This window comes from Lissotriton helveticus, chromosome 1_1 (assembly GCF_964261635.1).
Source record: "Lissotriton helveticus chromosome 1_1, aLisHel1.1, whole genome shotgun sequence".
In the NCBI taxonomy this organism is placed as follows: domain Eukaryota; kingdom Metazoa; phylum Chordata; class Amphibia; order Caudata; family Salamandridae; genus Lissotriton; species Lissotriton helveticus.
In genome coordinates, this window is record NC_136057.1 from 886,073,227 (window position 1) to 886,092,278 (window position 19,052).

At 47.6% G+C, this 19,052-nt stretch overlaps 1 protein-coding gene across 1 annotated transcript in view; it reads right to left on the minus strand.

The window, feature by feature from the left end:
* PPM1H (protein phosphatase, Mg2+/Mn2+ dependent 1H) overlaps positions 1-19,052 on the minus strand; it is a 601,142-nt gene that overhangs the window by 169,522 nt on the left and 412,568 nt on the right. The window contains exon 5 of the mRNA XM_078675682.1: positions 8,500-8,584. Coding sequence (XP_078531808.1) covers positions 8,500-8,584 — 85 coding nt within the window. The remainder of the gene's footprint in view (positions 1-8,499; positions 8,585-19,052) is intronic.

The window sequence follows — 19,052 nt, forward strand, 5'->3', positions numbered from 1 at the left end:
AGGGTGTTGGTGATTCAGAGACTGAAACAGTGCCACGTTAAGTTCCATTCAGTGACGCACGTTTGGTTGGGACAAGTTCTGAGCGCGAGGATAACGATATTTTGCAAGAAGCTGTGTCTCCACCTGCACGATTGGACACTACTGAGCCTGAGTTGTTGTTCCGAGATCAGACAGTGCCTGGTAAAGGCTGCTATAATCTACGACCGAGAGCCGATGGACTAATAAACAATTAATTCCTTTTTGCTTTTGAGAAAAAAAACGCTCTCTCATCCGAAAAGCTGTTTTGATTGATTTTTCTTTTTTGAACCGCCATCCGGGTTCAGCTGTAGGGTCGCGGTATGAAGCCTTGGAGTATACAGCCATGTAGACATAAGGTCGACGGTTCTGGTTTGTTCTAGGGCGTTCCCTGGACTTACAGACGTACCTCTGAGCCAAAGAGAACCACCTGCCGCGAACAGCACGGTTAGAGGATGGAGTTTTTTGAGATCGAGAGAGCTGTTGTAGAAATGAACTTTAAGACGAGACTGTGTAGACTAATGAGTAGCAAATGTTTTTTGATAACATGTCTTTTAATGTTACTTAGCATAACGATGTTTTTAGTGGGATATCTTGTTTTTTCTTTCCAAGTGACTTTTGCACCCACCATACAACCTATGTCTTTTCCTACTACTACTTCTTCACATTCTTTTCATCCTTTGCCTGAACATGAATCTATCAGAAGATTGGAATTCGTTAATAATTCCTTTGTGCAGCTTCTGCATCAGCATCAGTTAGTAGTGAACACCACTAATTGCTGGGTGTGTGGTCTTATGCCTCATACCACGGATAAAGGTATTCCTTACCTGGTTCTGCCATTCAGCTAAAATGGATCTGTATGGGCATATAGGACGATGTTTATTTATGCCCATGAAGTTTACCCCCTGCGTTCTATGAAAGATAATCCAAGTAATAGTGCTCTAGTGAAAGGAATAGTAGATATGATTAGAGGAATCGATTCCTATGAGACTATCCCTAAAGATGAGACACTAGCTTATATTGGTTGGAACGTGACTGGATATGGTGTTAGTCTGAGTGAAAAGCAGCGAAGGGAAAAATCATCCCCGATTTGGATCGTGCCCCATCGTGGTCATTTTTGTCTGCAAGGTAATGGCAAGAATCCGACAGCTCAGTTAGGGAAGAGTGTTTGTACTGAGACGTATGTTTTTGCGTCCCAGACTTCCCCACCGCTTTTAGCAGCTAAGGGTATGTATTTTGTGTGCTATGATAGAGCATATACATGGTTGCCCCCTGATTTTTCGGGAACATGTTATGTTTCGTATCTGTTGCCCCCTACGTATACTGCAGCGGCAGATTACCACAGAACTAGAGTAGTTAGAGGTGTCTTCAGTAAGGAAGATACTTCAGAACAAGAATTGGGAGATTTTCTTAAGTGTTTCCTGCCGTTTTGGGGACCTATGGTTAATAGTAGGAACATACGGCAATTGACGAGAGTAGTTGAGTTCACCATAGTTGAGACTGCCGGTGCCCTTAGTAATTTGACTGCTGAGCTCCAATCGGATCGTCTTATGACGTTGCAGAATCGAGTTGCGTTAGACGTCATACTTGCAGACAGAGGAGGGGTATGTAAATTGATTCAATCGAGCTGCTGCATTTTCATTCCAGACAATGCTCCTACAGTGTACCAGGCCATTTCCAAGCTATATAAGATCTCCGAGTCTGTACACATGGACAAAGGAGATTGGTCGTTGATGGGATGGTTTTGGGGATTGTTATCCACTTGGGGATGGAAGATTCTGATGATCATTGGGATGGCTTTAGCGATTCTTTTCCTGTTCTGTCTTTGTGTGCAGTGCGCTCCTGCTATATGTGGCCTCTGTGCTACTACTTGTGCAAAGAGGCCTGCCCCAAGAGAGGTACTAAGTAATAGGATTATGCTCCAGCAACATCTTGATGATCTGATGAATATAGACCTAGACTCAGATTTACGTGAGTTTAGGTTATTGCCTATGTAAGGGCAAAAGGAGGGTCTGAGGTTCCGTGAATTCTGAAACGGTTTCATAAAGGTCATGGTTTCGTTACGAATTTGATATTAGCGAACCGTAACTAGTTAGTGCGGCAAGTATGAGTGTTTTCATCATGTTAGACCGATGGATTCACTACGTATTTAGGGATTTCGTTCTGAACCCTTGGGTTCCATTTTGTGTATGGCAGCCATTTTGTGGTTGCCCTCACATAGGCTGATGACTGTGGCTGAACTAGTCTTTTAAGGACATGTACACCTTAGCTCGAGTTCGTGCTGACTCCTGTTTGACCGGAGTGAACTGACCCTGTAGCCTGAAGCTGACCTTGTTAAACCCGTTCCTGCCCTTTAGCTGATCAAAATTAAGGATCAGAGCACAGGACATCATAAAGTTTTACTGCACACAAATATGCCTTATCCTACTCTCACCTGTTTCTGCTCCTTTCTTTATGGTCTATTTATGATTGGGTTGTGGTCTTTTTTATTATGGGTTCGTTCGATCTGTCTAAAGAAGAATGTTGGGTTTGACCGATGATTGATCATGGGCTGGGCAACTGAAAAGTGGGTTTTACCGTCATGCGATACTTCTGGTGTGGATGCATTTGATTGGACAGTTTGTAAATGTTAGGTATTTGTCTGGAATGTGATTTTTGGCATAAAAAGGGATGACTTGCTTTGTAAAATTGAGCAGTCTCCTGAGAACTCATACCGTGATGATTTCTAGGACTTCTGTTACTGGCTGCAGCCAATAAATTTGATCTTTGACGCCACTCACAAGTATCCCGTGTCTCTGTATTCTAAGACAGGTGAGCCCCTGGCGCCGCTGGGTTCTAAAGCCCCAGTTCTTCAGGCGTGCGATGGTTGCGAGAGGGCTCATGAAGACGTTGAAGAGGGTTGGGCTGAGTGATGATCCTTTAGGTACGCCGCAGATGACTTTGGTGGCCTCGGATCTGAACGGGGGGAGGCGGACTCTCTGGGATCTTCCGGCGAGGAACGAGATGATCCACTCCAGTGCCTTCTCTTGGATTCTGATGTTGCTGAGGCGCTGTACTAGGGTGCGGTGGCAGACAGTGTTGAACGGTGCGGACAGGTCCAGGAGGATGAGGGCCGCTGTTTCCCGTTGTCGAGCAGGGATCTGATGTCATCGGTGGCTGCGATCAGGGCAGTCTCGGTGCTGTGGTTGGCTCGGAAACCAAACCTAGACAAATGCCCACCTATGTCGGGTGCTTCAGGATAGTTGATGGTGATCTTGACTCTGCAGCTGCAGGGACTAGGCAATGCGGAGGATGACCAGAAGCTTGATATGAGCTGTCCCAGAAAGGATGTCGAGTACTGAGGGGTCGGTGTCCAGCGGAGCACCAACAAGCCTTGGCAAAGGCCACCCATGTAGGAGGTCAAGAAAGTGTAAGGTCGGACCAGCAAGGTCCAGGAGACTAACCACAAGCGGGGGAGTCAGGGCAGGCCCCAAGCACTCAGGGGAGCCAAAGGAAAACAAAGATGGCCCTCAATTGGACCCACAGGCCGAAGGCACAGGAGTCGCGAGAGGACCTCAAGCAGCTTTACAAAACAACAAGCCACAGAGCCAACAGTGCAATGTAGTTGAAGATCTTTGCAGGAGAAGTTGCCAGAGGTTGGGGATACTTGAAGCCCAATTCACTTGCTGCAGAATTGTTAACAAGCATTTGCACTAGCAAAGGTACGCAGTGCACAGGGGTTCGGATATTGCAACCCCCAAAAGGGATTCTGGCCTCAAACTAAAGGGCAGCTTGGGCCTTGAAGGACATAGAAATCCACCTCTTGTTTTGTTGAACCCTTTGGAGTCCTTAGGAGCTCGGGATCAGGAGACAGGTCAGCAGTGTTGCAGGGGTAAACCTATATCTTTAGTAAGTGGTGCATGCACCAACTTACACAGGCTGAAATGGCAGGCCTGTAGTTCCGTTTTGCATGGGTGGCATAATACATGCTGCAGCCCATGGGAGATCTCTGGGGTACCTATGCCCTGTGTACATGGGTATCATATACTAGGGACTGACAAGGGTGCCTCAGTATCCAATTTGGAGTTTACCTAAGTACATAACATAACAGTTTAGGTAGAAAGCAGATAGACTGTGGTCCTGATTAGCAGGATCCCAGTCAGACTTGTCAAAAACATTATCACATCAAGCAAAAAGTGGGGGTAAACAAAAGAAGCAGATCCTACTTTCCTACAGGAGGTCATAAGCAGTAGAGCAGGCCTGTCGACATGTGCGTCTGGTGGTGGGGCTGTCTGGGAATGAGATGGAAACAGCTTGCAGCAACCCTACGTGAATTGCAGGCGGCGTCCGCATGGCACCCCGACATCTTGGTGATTCATCTGGGGGAAAATGACCTCGCGCAACTAGGGAGGAAGGACCACCTCCATGCAATCTAGACAGGCCTAACGGAGGCAACCAAGCTTTTCAGTGGCACCTCCATCATATGGTCCGAGTTGATAACCAGACTGGCTTGGCAAGGCGCAGAGTCGAATAAAGCAGTTGAAAAATTAAGGAGGAATCTGAATATGACAGTTAGCAAATTTTGCAGGATCAATGGCCTAGAGAGCTTCACGCTCCTTGTTTTTTTGTCTTTTGTCTTTTTTTTATTACACCAACAGTGAATAACTATATATTATTCACTATTAGTGTATTAAAAACTGGAGTACAATTAGCTGGAATGTAACCCTCCCTGGCAGCTGAGTTGAGTAAAACATGCTTTTAAATGTATGTTGTGTGCATGCGTGTATGCGAGAGTGTGTTTATGTGAGAGACAGTGGGTGCATGTGAGATTGTGTGTGAATGTGTAAGCAGCGTTTGTGAGTGAACGTAAAGCTCAAATGATGTGTGATGGTTAGGGTGTCGTCGGTGTTGGTCGTGATGCGGATGGTGTTTCTGTGGATGATGGCGATGCCTCCTCCCGTCTGGTTGGCGGTGCGGTCCCTCCGTGTGATCTTGTAGCCTTCTGGGATGGCGATGGCGATGTCGGGCGTGGAGGAGGCGTTCATCCAGGTCTCTGTGAGGAAGGCGACGTCAGGGGCTGTGGTGTCGAGGAGGTTCCAGAGTTCGATGGCGTGTCTGTGGATGGAGCGGGTGTTGAGCAGGATGCACTTGAGGTGGTTGTTGCTGGTGTTCGGCTTGGCGGGTGCTGGTGCAGGGTCGGTCCGGATGCAGGTGAACTTGCAGGCGTGGCAGCTGAAGGGTCCGTGGGTGTGCTTCGGGGCGGCTCGGTGGCATCCTGGGGTGCGGCCGGTGTTGAGTGCGAAGAGAGCGGCGGCGTTGTAGGTTCGTCGGGGCGGCTTCCGTCGGTGGGGGCCAGGGGTCCTGGCACTGGGCGCGGGCCAGGCGCGGACGGGCGCAGACGGGCTTACCTTTGGCGCGCCTTCGGCGCACAATCGGCGCGCCCGCTGCGCGTCAACGCTGCGCGTTCGCACGGTCGCCATATAAGGCGAAGTGCGCGGGTGGGCGGAGCAGCTGGGAGGCGGGAGCGGGGAGGGTACAGAAGAGAAAAAGGGGCGGGGTAAGCGGCGGTGGCGGGAAGCGGGGAGGGAGAGCGGAGGGCGGCGAGGTTGGCGGGCACACAGGAAGGAAAACGCTAACACGGGCACAAAATTACAGGAAAACAGGCACAAATGGAGAGAAAAACAAAACAAAAATAACAACAGTTAAGGCAGGCGAGCACGGACCACGCCGCTCGGAGGAGGGGGGCGTGGTCAGCGGAAGCGAGGCAGGCAGCGAGGCAGTGGCAAGGCAATGGGGCACACGCAGCAGCTGGTGGCCGTGCGGCGCGGGGGTGTCCCACAAGTGGGTCACACTCACCTGCGTCGCACGGTCGTCATATAAGGCCAAGTGCGCGGGTGGGCGGAGCAGCTGGGAGGCGGGAGCGGGGAGGGTACAGGTGATGGTGATGGTGTAAAGGTGCTGCTGGCTATGGGGGTGGGGGGGGAGATTCTTGTGGGGTGTGCAGGAGCTGTGACGTTAAGATAGAAGTGTGGACTATGGCGAACGCCGCAAGCTCATCCCTCTTCCTTTTTTCATGTGTGACCTTGGGCAGACCCTGCGTTCTCCATTCAGTGCCTCGCACCTCAGCCATGTCCCTGCTCGCCTCCTCCTCCTCTTGAACACAACAGGGTGCCAGCATGTAAGGCATGCCCAGAGGGCACGGGGATCCCAGCGCTATGGTGTTGGGCGCTACACTCGGGTGACTGTGTGAGAGTGCTGCCAGTGAAGGGGGACTTGCTGCGGGGTGTGGTAAGAGTGGCGGGTGATGAGGGTGTTGCTGTGGGGTGTGGAGGGGCGGTGACAGTGGCGGGTGCTGTAGGGCGCCGGCTGTGGGAGAGGGTGCTGCGCGCTGCACTCTGTGATGGTGTAAGGGTGCTGCTGGCTATGGGTGGAGGGGGGGGGGAGATTCTTGTGGGGTGTGCAGGAGCTGTGACGTTAAGATAGAAGTGTGGACTATGGCGAACGGCGCAAGCTCATCCCTCTTCCTTTTGTCATGTGTGGCCTTGGGCAGACCCTGCGTTCTCCATTCAGTGCCTCGCACCTCAGCCATGTCCCTGCTCGCCTCCTTCTCCTCTTGAACACAACAGACTGCTTCAGCAGGAGTGGGTGTGAATTATTGATGGGCGCAGTGAGCTGTACAGGGTATGCTAAATGGCTGTCTCCAAAGACCAGGCGACGGCCCCCACCGTTTACCATGTGTGCTCCTGGACACAAAGGAATGAAACCTCACCTCTGCCGCGAAGGAACCAGACCACAGCATAGAGCAAACAAGCGCGTCTCAAAAACGAAAAAAACGAGTTTGAGCTATTGACATTGCAAATGACAATGCCTTTTATTTTTTAAAATGTAAATAAAATGCATTGTCCTTTGCAATGTCAATAGCTCAGACTCGCATAAATGAGAGACCTATTGCATTGCAAATGCGCGGCGCACGCTTTAGGCATCCCGCTCACTTTATTTATTTATTTCCTGCTTTACTTTTCTCGTGAAGCCCAACGCTCCATTCCTCTCCCTTCTCAACATACTCTGTTACTGCACGTGTCTGGCCAGTAACATAGTATGTTGAGAAGGGAGAGGAATGGAGCGTTGGGCTTCACGAGAAAAGTGGAGCGGGAAATAAATAAATAAAGCGTGCGCCGCGTTTTAAAGTAATGTAAAAAGTGGAGGGGGAAATAAATAAATACAAGCCGATCACCTTGCAGACCGCAGATGTTATCGGCAAGCCTGTTCCGTTGCATCGAACACTGAACCCACAACCAGAAGGAGGCGTGCTCACGAGAGGCTGCGGAGCACACGCACACGTTCCAGCCAGCGACGGAGGCGTGGCGCGCACCGCCTCCCTGTGCCGCGTCGAGCGCCATGGATCTCGTCCCCTTTTGCGATTCCCAGTGTGCGGGGCCTGTTTCTTACGCCGGGGGCCTGCAACCGCAGCCCTCAGCGATGTTGGCGGAGGCTGGCGGGGATGCGCCCCCGGTCTGGGGGAAGCTGCCGGTTTTGCTGCCACTCTCGCTCCTTCCCCTGAAGGTATGGCAGATCTCACGATGCATGGGGCGGGGGTGTGTGTCTGTGCAGGGGGGGAAGGTAGGGGGCAGCGGCGTGTGTATGCGTGCGTGTCTGTAGGTGTGTGTCTGGTGAGGGGGCTGCAGCGTGTGCCTGTGTAATCTGTGTGCAGGGGTGTGGGGGCTGCCTGTGTGCGCATGGAAATATGAGCCACGGCGACGTGCGCGCCCACGAGATAAAATCTCCGCCAGGAGAAGCTCGTAACACTTTGCTGTACACATTCCCACAGAAGTGACTACATAAGTTGTCTCGCCCTAGACAGCAAAAAGCTTTGCTTTTTGCTTTCGTCTAGGCGAGACCTAAAAAGAAATATGTGCTGCTCCTGGTGCAGCAGCTGTGTTTCCAGTTTCAATAAGAATCACAATGTATACCTGCCCTTGTGGATCACCTTTCGAATGTACTTGAGACTCAAGATTGTAAATGCAATTTTCAAGATTGCGAAGGCTATTTTCAAGATTGTGATGGCAATTTTCAAGATTGTGAAGGCAATTTTCAAGATTGTGAAGGCAATTTTCAAGATTGGGAGCAATTTTCAAGATTGTGAAGGTAATTTCTCAGTGAACAGATTAAGAAACTTGTCAAGATTCTGCTTCTCACATTTACTGTGCTAATGTCATCATTTGATGCTTGGTCATTTGGTTGTATGATGAAGACAAGATATCAATGAAATAAGTGTAAAGACAACCGACAGAAAACAATGAACAAAGCTGGCATTTTTGGATTTTCATCGAGTGGTTAGGGAAAGAAACGCAAGCACCAACATGAGAACAAAAATACCACATACCAGGTTTCATGCACCTTAATGTTTACATTTTGGATTCAGACACAAATTGCAAGTGAAGTATATTATGAAAAAAATCTTTGACTGGCTCAGAAGCGAGCTTGGATAGATAATTATTTTCTTACCAAGAACTGGAGCCTCTGGCGCTCAGTCTCCGGTGTGAACTCTGATGACATTGGAATGATTTCTCCATTTCGGATGATTATGGCCCTAAAACAATCAGAAGACAAAGACACAGCGAATGAAGGCAGCAGAGAGTTCTTTAGTAAAGCGCTGATACACTCCAACATTAGCCAAAGGAGAATTAGTGGAACACATGGAACTAGTAGAAGGGCTACACAGACCAGGTCAGACATAGTAGGGCTTGGTACACGAGGTGCATGGATTACACCCGTCAAAACACAAGCAGTGGCAAAAAAGAAACAGGACACAGTAGCAAACCAGGAATAATGAAAACACTGCCCTCTTCAAATAGGACTCTATTCAAAGAGGAGATAGTGGAGTGCAGTACACTGGTTAAAGAAGAAGTAATGGAACGTGGTACAGTGGTTAAGGAGGGAATGGTCGTGTGGTACACTGGTTAAAGAAGAAGTAATGGAACGTGATACAGTGGTTAAGGAGGGAATGGTCGTGTGGTACACTGGTTAAAGAAGAAGTAATGGAACGTGATACAGTGGTTAAGGAGGGTATGGTCGTGTGGTACACTGGTTAAAGAAGAAGTAATGGAACGTGATACAGTGGTTAAGGAGGGAATGGTCGTGTGGTAAAGGTTAAAGAAGAAGTAATGGAACGTGGTACAGTGGTTAAGGAGGGAATGGTCGTGTGGTACACTGGTTAAAGAAGAAGTAATGGAACGTGATACAGTGGTTAAGGAGGGAATGGTCGTGTGGTAAACTGGTTAAAGAAGAAGTAATGGAACGTGGTACAGTGGTTAAGGAGGGAATGGTCGTGTGGTACACTGGTTAAAGAAGACGTAATGGATGTGATACACTCCCCAAAGTAGAAATAGGGACGTCATTTCTGTAACGGGTCCGGACTAGGAACCAAAAGCAGACCGGTCATGTGATACCAATTCCCATACTGTGCAAAGCAAGCGTTCAGCATGTGAGTAATACCACTGCAAAGTGGGGTTGTGAGAGTTTATCGCTGAATTAAAAAAAGAGAAAGATGGTGTATTTTACAACACATTCATCACGGACTTGTTCCCCCTCTCCGTTTCCCCAAATTCCTCTTTCTTTCGCTCTCTGGTCCTCAGTCTGAGCCCGAGTCTTCCTCTACTCCTCGTTTTGACTTCCATCTTTTTTCTGTTCTCCCTCCTGTAGTGACCTGACAAGTAGGGACCGAGGACACTAGGACCCTGTGGGCCATGAGGGAGGTGACCAGGTCACCGGACACCACATCCGGTCAGGGGACAGGAAGAGGACAGATTGACCAGGATGAACACGGGGACGGACGTGTGTGTAACCAGCTGCACAGAGAATAGGAATAAAGAACTGTGAATGCACCGACCTGTGTCCTGCGTGTGATTGTACTGCATGGTGCCCACTGCGTGGACACGACAACTGGCGACGAAAGGTGAGAGACGAGCCGACGTGCATCTCGACGAGAAAAGACTACGCCATCAGGAAGAACGAGGTGCCCACCCTGGATGTGCAGGAAAAGAAGAGAGAAAAGAAGCGACATCGGAGCCCACCCGACCGCCTCTGAGGAATCACCGGCAAACTGCGGTAAGCGCAAAGGAACGGGCGCGATCTCGAAATAGCGACGCGAGCTCTCGCGAGAGTCTCGGCGGCAATTTTGGGATCAGGCGGCTGGGCCAATCAGAGGCGAGATCGGGGAAGCGGCCATCTTTGAGTCAGGCAAGCGAGATTTCGATCGCGAAATCTCGCGAGAAGAGCAGCGGCCATTTTGAAAAAAGGACAATAGAAAGAAGGGCCATAGGAATCAACAGAGCGGCCATTTCAGAGTCAGGCAAAGAAGAAAAGAAGCAGAAAAACATAAGAAAAGGACAAGGAAAGCCTAGAAAAGGCTAAAACAAAGCAGAATAATAGAAGAAGAAGAAGAAAAAAGGAAATAAAAGGGACACAAGAGAAAAGAAAGTAGAAAAGGTTAAAATAAAGTAAAACAAAAGAAGAAGAAGAAGAAAAAGGGAAATAAAAGGGACACAAGAGAAAAGAAAGTAGAAAAGGTTAAAATAAAGTAAAACAAAAGAAGAAGAAGAAGAAAAAGGGAAATAAAAGAGACAAAAAAAAAGAAGAAAAAGAAAAAGGTGAACAAAAGAAGAAAGAGCAGATAAAGGGAAGAAGGCAAGAATGGCAGATCCAAAGCCCAGCGCACAATACAGGAGTCCACCACCGTTCAACTTATCGGAGCCACAAACAGGAATAAGGTGGGAGAAGTGGATCAGACGGTTTGAAAGATATGTAGAAGATACAGATGTAGCAGACGCAAAGAAACTAGGGTTACTGCTGAACTTAGCAGGGGATGACGTCGAAGAACTTCTGGTGACACTGCCTACCGAAGAAACAAAAACATATGAACAACTAAAGAAATGCCTAACAGCCAAATTCGACCCACAACGAAACATTGACTTCGAACGATATACATTTACCACTGCGTGTCAACAAGTCGGCAAAACACTAGATGACTTCGCGACAAGGCTGAGAAAATTGGTGACACATTGTGAGTTCGACAAATTCGATAACGAGCAAGCAATAAGGCTAAGGATCATAGAAGGCTGTCGCGACACAGGATTCAGGGCGAGAATACTCAAGGAACCGACCTCATTGGAGAACATCCTGTCACTAGCGAGAGCAGAGGCGAGAGCAACGGAACATGCCAAGGAAATGGAAAGAGGGAAGAGCGTTGAAATCGAAAACGCACACTTTACGACAAACAGATATCGCACAGGCCGATGGAAGAATGACTGGAGGGAACAGAAAGAGAGGAGACAACCTGAAGGAACATGCTACAAGTGCGGAATGGAATTTCCACACAGAGGCACATGCCCAGCGTTTGGTCAGATGCGCAGAAGATGTGGTGGAAGAAATCACTACGCCAGTATGTGCCAAGGTGCACAATTCAGAGACGACAGGGGAAGAACAGGAAGACAACAGGAGTCGACAACAAGATACGTCAGGTATGTCGACAAAGAAAGGAGAAGTTTATCACAAGGGTCGGGCGAAGAAGAGGAAGAAGAGAAAGTGGAAAGACTATACCACATGTCGGAGGTGCACACAGAGCGGAGCGAGGAAGACGAAGCAGGAGAAACAACACAGCCAGCAGACAGAAGCTCCCGAGGAAAGACGGACTATGCAAAGATAAGAGTAGGAGCGCATGAAGCAGACTTTGTACTGGACAGTGGTGCAACATGCAACGTCATGTGTGTATCAGAGTACGAGAGAATGGAAGTAAAGCCGACACTGAGAGCGTCCAAGGTAAAGGTTTTTACCTGGGGGGCAAAGAAACAGGTAACCAACTTGGGAAAGTACACAGAGGAACTGAGGGACAAGGACAACATAAACAAGGAGGACATTCATGTTCTAAAGGGCGATGTCCCAGGACCATGCCTGATGAGCAACAGCACCGCTCAAACGATGGGCCTTATAACGATGACATATGAAAAAGACAAAAGACATACTGAGAGCAAGCGAAGAGAAGACGCAGGGACCAGAGAAAGAGGAAGAGAACAAAAAAGAATCATTGAGGGAACAAACACAACAAAGGGCGGCCGTAGAAAGAGAGGAGCAAGAAGCAAAACGGAGGGCGGAGAACAACGATCAAGACGAAGAGAGGCTGGCAAAAGGGGAGCAGACGGAGGACAACTGAAGAACAGAAACAAGGTTAAGAGGAGAGAGCAACGACAAAGAGGAAGAGAGGCTGGCAAACAGAGAGCAGACGGAGGACAACTGAAAAGCAGAAGCAAAGATGATGGCAGAAAACGACGACCAAGGAGGGGATGCAAGGGGACAAAAAGACTATGTAGAAAAACGTAGGAGACAGAGACTGGGGAGAAGGGTCGACGAGACTGACAGTCTTTCTCTCTCTCTGTATCTCTCTCTCTCTCTATCTCTCTCTCTCTCTCTCTCCCTCTCTCTCTCTCTCCCTCTCTCTCTCCCTCTCTCTCTCTCTCTCTCTCTCCCTCTCTCCCTCCCTCCCTCCCTCCATCTCTCTTTTCTTTTCTCACCACAACAATAGGCAAATGCGGTCAAGGGTTGAAAGGGCGGAAATGATCAGGAGAACAGCATCAGGAACATTTGTTTGTAACAAAGGGGGAGATGTAGTGACCTGACAAGTAGGGACCGAGGACACTAGGACCCTGTGGGTCATGAGGGAGGTGACCAGGTCACCGGACACCACATCCGGTCAGGGGACAGGAAGAGGACAGATTGACCAGGACGAACACGGGGACGGACGTGTGTGTAACCAGCTGCACAGAGAATAGGAAAAAAGAACTGTGAATGCACCGACCTGTGTCCTGCGTGTGATTGTACTGCATGGTGCCCACTTGCGTGGACACGACACCTCCATCTCGTATTCCTTGACCCCCTCACTTTCTTCATATGCTGCCCTTTGTAACCCTCTCTCATCGTCCTTTCTCTCCTTCACTCATCCTTGCTTGTTCTTCTTCCTTCTCTTCCCTTTTCTCACTACTTTCTATTCTCTCTGTTCTTCCTCCTCCCTCCTAGACCCACCTGCTCACCCAACCACCTCCTTTATAACGTCTCATTTCTATCCCTGCCTCCTGGCTTCCTTACCTAGCTCTCTCCATCCTCTTTAAGACACTCTAACACACAAAATGCGGTGAAAAATGGCCATAAATGCAGAACAGCAACTGAAATAATTCTTGCTTGTACATGCTTTTTTGTCATATCCCTAATGTGTCTCTAAAAGACTGCTCATCCTTAATTAGCTTTTATAGCACATCAAGCTTTGAACTGCTCCAAATAAAACAAGTAAATTGATTCACAAGCCAACGGGGTGATTTGCCCAAGATCAAGCAGTTTGATCAAATGGAGAAAGTGGGATTCCATGGCGCCTGAGGCTGATGTCTGTAACCTCGCCACTAGACCACGCCTCCTCTCACTCTCCTGTCTGATGTTTGTATGGTGGAGTGGATGTGTCCACATCTGTGGGCACTTTTCTGCTGGGCTTCTTCAGGTCATCCTACTGTAGCACTCCTGTCAGACAGAGCTCTTCATCACTTTCTTCTTACACCACAGCTGCTGCACTAGTCCCTCCTAGCGGCTAAAGACAGGCTCCTCTGTGTTTTCTCCTTCATGGCTTCTGCAGCAGTCCATGACTTCATCTTCCAATGGCGCTTTCTCTCTCCAGGCCCCAGGACTCTCTCCCTCAGGAACCCTGTGGTGCTCATTTACACCTGTCTCTAGCAGTGGTCTCTCCCTCCTGGGTCCTGCACTTCCACCTGCTGCCCTGTTACCCCTCCCTCCATGGGCAGGGCCTGGAGCGCTCCCACCCAGTTGCATCGCGCAGCATTCCCTTCATGTATGTAGCAACATGCCTCCCTCCATACTTGCAAAAATGACAATTGATGGACAGAATGCAGAACAGTGTCATGCATTCACCCCAGTACAGAGATCTGGGCCTGAATCCATCGTTGTTTTGCTCTCCATGCCATTCCAGTTTGGGCCCAGCCATATGCAAATCAGTCTTTACCCTGCGCCCAATGGGAACAGTCCAGCCCGAACTGCCAGGCCAGGTCCTCCCTGGACTGGAACCAAGCATCCTAGGACCGGTTTCCATACTACTGCAGACATCGCGTAGCCATGTTCAGTTTCTCAGGTTCATGAGTGACTGCCTGTTGGCGCTAGGAAGCCACACATGCGCTAGCGCTGGAGGAGAGCGGAACTGCACCTATATCTTTTTAAGTATGTCACACTTCAGGCCTCACTCCTTCACACAATGCAACAACTGGCCTTGCTGCTTGCGTTATGTGAAACAGTCGTAAAGGTGACTGACCCCCATTCTTTCTAAGAGATAATGTAAGGGTATTACCAGCTGATTTCTGTAATGTGTCTTTTGACGGACACTTATTTAAAATGTTTTCCACTAAATGTCGTTTAGTTGCAACTACATATATATTTGGAAAGCACACATTTTTCTTAAACTGTAAACCTTTTTTGTACATTTTGCAGAGTAGACCTTTTACTGTGTGTAGTTGTAATTCAATTTTAAAATAGGGACTTCGTAGCACTATAAAAACGAGAGAGTGAGACCCACACTGCAAGTTACCAGAGGCAACCCAGGTTTTATTACCGTATCAGGGAGGTAGGTGCTTGACTTTCCCCCTCTGTAGTCAAAAGCCATAATAAAAGATGGTTTCGGGGCTGCTTCATTGGGGATGAGCCATGGGTGCTCAAGATCTCATGTTAGCTGCAGCAGTAGTCGAAGTGGGGGAAAAAAAGTAGGGGAACTGTGGGTGGAGAATCAGAGGGCAGGACTGACCCAAAGTTGGGATCAGTGGGCTGTCTCAGAGGTGAGGCCGAATGCGCTAAACATTACCATTTTTAGTATTTGTTTGGCATTTCACTGATCAGTTATAGCTTATTATGTTATTTAATTCAACCAATGGATACACATGATTGTTTAAGGTTTGATATGAGTTATTGACATTAAAATACATTCTCAAAGTGGGATATGTTTCCAATCATAGAATGTCCCAAATACTCTTAAAAGTGGAAGCACCAGCAATTTGTCTATGATACAAAACTTCCACTAGACAAAACTCTGACCTCTCTCTAGGAAGAACACTGAAGTTATCATGACATTTTTACTGTTGCTGACGGCCCCACCCAAATGTCAGCACCTGGTGCGGTCAAATCAGTCGCACTGCCCTAGAGTGGGCCCTTCTCAAGGGTCATGTGACCTCAGCTTCATAGCCTGTCTGCTAGACTGGAGGTGAACTTCAGTATGGATTGTGGTGGACAAGCCTTCAAGGTTAACCCACACTTGCCACGCTAGGGTCCCTCTACTAGTGCTAAGAAACCAGGGCTTCTAAGGCCTTGTGGGGCCTTCTAAGGTCTAGCATGTTAATGTTCTCCCTCAGGAGAGTGGTCTGGTGGACTGGTCATGAAAGCTGAACCTTGTTCCCCGGGTTCCCAATTTGGCAGCTCTGACTACAGTGCCACATCCTCTCCTCCACTGAACACCGTACTGCCCCACTGAAAGAAACTTGCACTGCCTTTAACCACAACACAATTGTGCTCCACTATAAACACCTGGATGTGACTGCATTCAAATTACGCACTAGACAAGAGTAATATGCAGCCTAAATTTTTTTTATAACATCCTGGAAAAAGCAAACACTCATAGGAAATGCAAGGGTACGTAAAGCATGTGAAATTGTAAGCAGGAACAACATGGTTACCTTAACTCTTTTACACTCATTAATCAGAAATCAGTATTTTTTAATAAAAAATTTAGAGCAGGAAGGGACCCGTTTTAATGTCCATTGCTTTTAAACAGACCACATCCATGAATACGGAGCTGCGGTCCACATTTTATTTTCCAATCCTGTCATCAATCAGGCATTGCAGTACCTCCAGGAATGGCGCACTTACCCACCTGGGTATAACAAAGCTGTTCAAAGAAAGACAAGAAAATAAAAGCAGTGCTTCATGGCGAACTCTGTCAATTGATAATGATGTGTTTGGGTGCGCATAAAATCATTCTGGCCACTTTGCGACCACTCTGTCTTGCTTTATGTAGTTATTTATTTATTTTTCATATTTTTAACCTTTTGTTCCTGAGGCTGCACTTTGGAATAGAAAAATGTAAAAAACAAAAGACGACATTTCCAGCAAAAGTGTTTTTCTTCTTTAGATCCATTTCACAGGGGAACAAATAAACGAAAGGAAGAAAGAGAGGTTGAGAACCATTTCTTGAAGTCACAGTTTTCAGTATGTGAAGAGGAGCTAGACAGAAAGAGAGGGAATAAGAGGAAGAAAGAAAGGGGGGCAGCTCTCAAGGCAGAGCAGAAGTAGACAGTGTCCTTCTCTTCTCTGAGCAAGAAGGAAAATACAGAGTCCTTTTCCTTCTCTGCCCACCCGTCCGCCCTCGTACGGCCACGAACGCTGAGCCTGATCTGTAGACCACGGCTTTTCTGCCGTCTGGGGACGCATGTTAAAAATAAAAATTAGGGGAGCGGAATCTATTGGATTAAAGAATTAGGGGCACATCGTGCCCTGCCGATCCCGCCCACTTCAACCACTGAGCTGAAGGCAGATTGAATTATGATATGGTAGTGTGGGTAACTGCAGGATCTGGTACAGGGTCAGGCGCAAGTAGGTGTCAACCAACAACAAAAAGACCCTGTCCACAGGACGTGAATTGTGTCAGTTACTAGAATAATAGAACAGTCTGTGCGTACTGATAACTATAATAGTCCCCTCTATCTTTTTAATATACTCTTGAGGGTAACAATTCACTGCACCTCGCCCATCGGTTTCTAAATTCAAGCTAGAAAGGCCAATCTTCCTTGACAGATACATAGAACCCCATGTAAATGCTGTCTGACACCTCTAATCAGTACCAGGCATCCACACCTTCAGTGTTGGACCAAGTTCTACTTAGAAAAAATGTGCGAGAAACGAATGACATCTCACGGAAATACCACTGGTATGTAATTTCCAGACAAGCCCCTGTCTCATCATCGGTTGTCATCCGATTCTCATTTAAAGAAGGAGAAAAGTGTCCAAAACAAACAACAAAAACGTGCAACAAACAGTGGAAGCAGAAAACGTCTGCCAGTGACAAACACAAACATAAATTAGTGCATAAAACACAGCATCCAATTCCCTTCAATAACTTTATTCATAGAGATATGAATGTCTGCTGTTAGGATAAAAAGGCTGGTAGCTATTCATGCATACCATTACCTATTGCCAATGCCGACATGTTTCACTGCCACAACAGTTTAGGCAGATTCATCAGGGCTGCACTATATGCTGACACTCCACACTTGGACACCTGTTCTGTGTTAACTGCCAAGGAAATAGGCACATGTGGAAAGTTAAAAGCATGTAAACACACCCAAGGATAGCCGTATATATTTAAAGTCATATGTGAACATTATTTACCCCGGAGCAGCCTGATTGCTCATACCGGCCGCCTGGGGATGAAAAGGGATGCAGAGGTACTCCAAACGTGAGTCTCCGCCTTCACTTAGCTTGTAGCATTCTGGCGGTATAAAAACAAGGTAGTGCCAAATGTCAGGAATATTCTAATGTCGTTACACCTCCCAATGACAACCACGATCTGCTGTGAATTCGCATTGTTGTCTGCCATGGAATTTTTCTACATTTCTCATTATCAAGGGGCCACGCAACCACACATTCAGACTGTCGAAAGGGGCCGCCCATCCGTACTTATCACGCAGCAATGCCGGTTTAGCTTGAACATTTCGTTAACAGTATAGGATGTTAACCCATGCCATTATCATACTCATGCCCAAGAAAAAGATGCCATTGCTTGAAACCTTCCATTTGCCGGATAAACGATAATCGCCCACATTCACTATCGGTGTAAACACACCACAACTCTTACAGAGGAACGTTGTCGCTCCATGTACCCTGATTGTACGCTGTATTTAAAAACAAGGCTGTCACCACTTAGGCTAAAATCTCAATCATTCTGACCCCAAACGCTACTTCTCACCGTGGAATCGAGTATCGAGCGCCTCGTCTCGTTCTCACTGTTTTTGCAACAGGGTCCGGGGGAAATACAGTCAACGCGAGTACACACGCCCCCTTCATCAGGTCACGTGTATCTGATACTGACCGGGCGGCCATCTTGGAACGATAATGTAGACAAAAGAAATAAGGCCCGTACTCTTGACCTGCAGCGCCGGTGAAAGTGCACCCCAGTCGATATCATTGTTTTATCATTACCCTCACAACTGAAAACAGAGGGTTGCCTCCAAATGATCACTTAGTCAATTCCATCCTATCCAAAAGCGGTAACATGACCCAGAAATGGAATTGGCGGCCATCTTAGACTAGTCAAGGATTGAAAAAAAAAGCGTTTAAAAAACACTGAATACCTGGTAAGACCGCAAACCAAAACGGGCTCGTGTATGGAAAACAAGGGAGGTCAGATGTAGTATGTGCCTAAAAGAAAATCCTATCTTTCATCTCACATACAGAAGGGCAAAACTGTTGTGGCTAAAAGTAAAGCAAATACACCAGTTGTTGGACAACTCCTCCAGTGTGTTTAAATCAGCTATATACCACAAGTAGATACCAAGGGGCAGTAGAAAGAGAGAAAACGACTCAGGAGGCTAAAAAATGTGGTCCCTGTCAACCCCAGTCTGTGTGTCGCACTATCCTATCTGGGAACATAGCTCACACTACTTGGTTGAAGTGAGGGAACACTATAGAACCAAGGGGGTCTGAAGGGAACAAACTGCTGCAGTGCTCAACCACTTACAGTTTAATTCTATTCCATTCAATGATTTCGTTGAGCCCCCATTGATCTGTCTTCTCACTATAAATCCAGCGTGCTTCCTTAGAGAGCAAAATGTTCTCCATATTCTGTGGAGTCCCTTTTACCTTCTCTAACACTGTCCAGGTGAAGGTGTGTTTTTTCATTGAAACAGTGTTGTACCAATTTTGTTGTTAATTTACCTGCCCTTATGGTACTTAAATGCTCTTGCACTCTG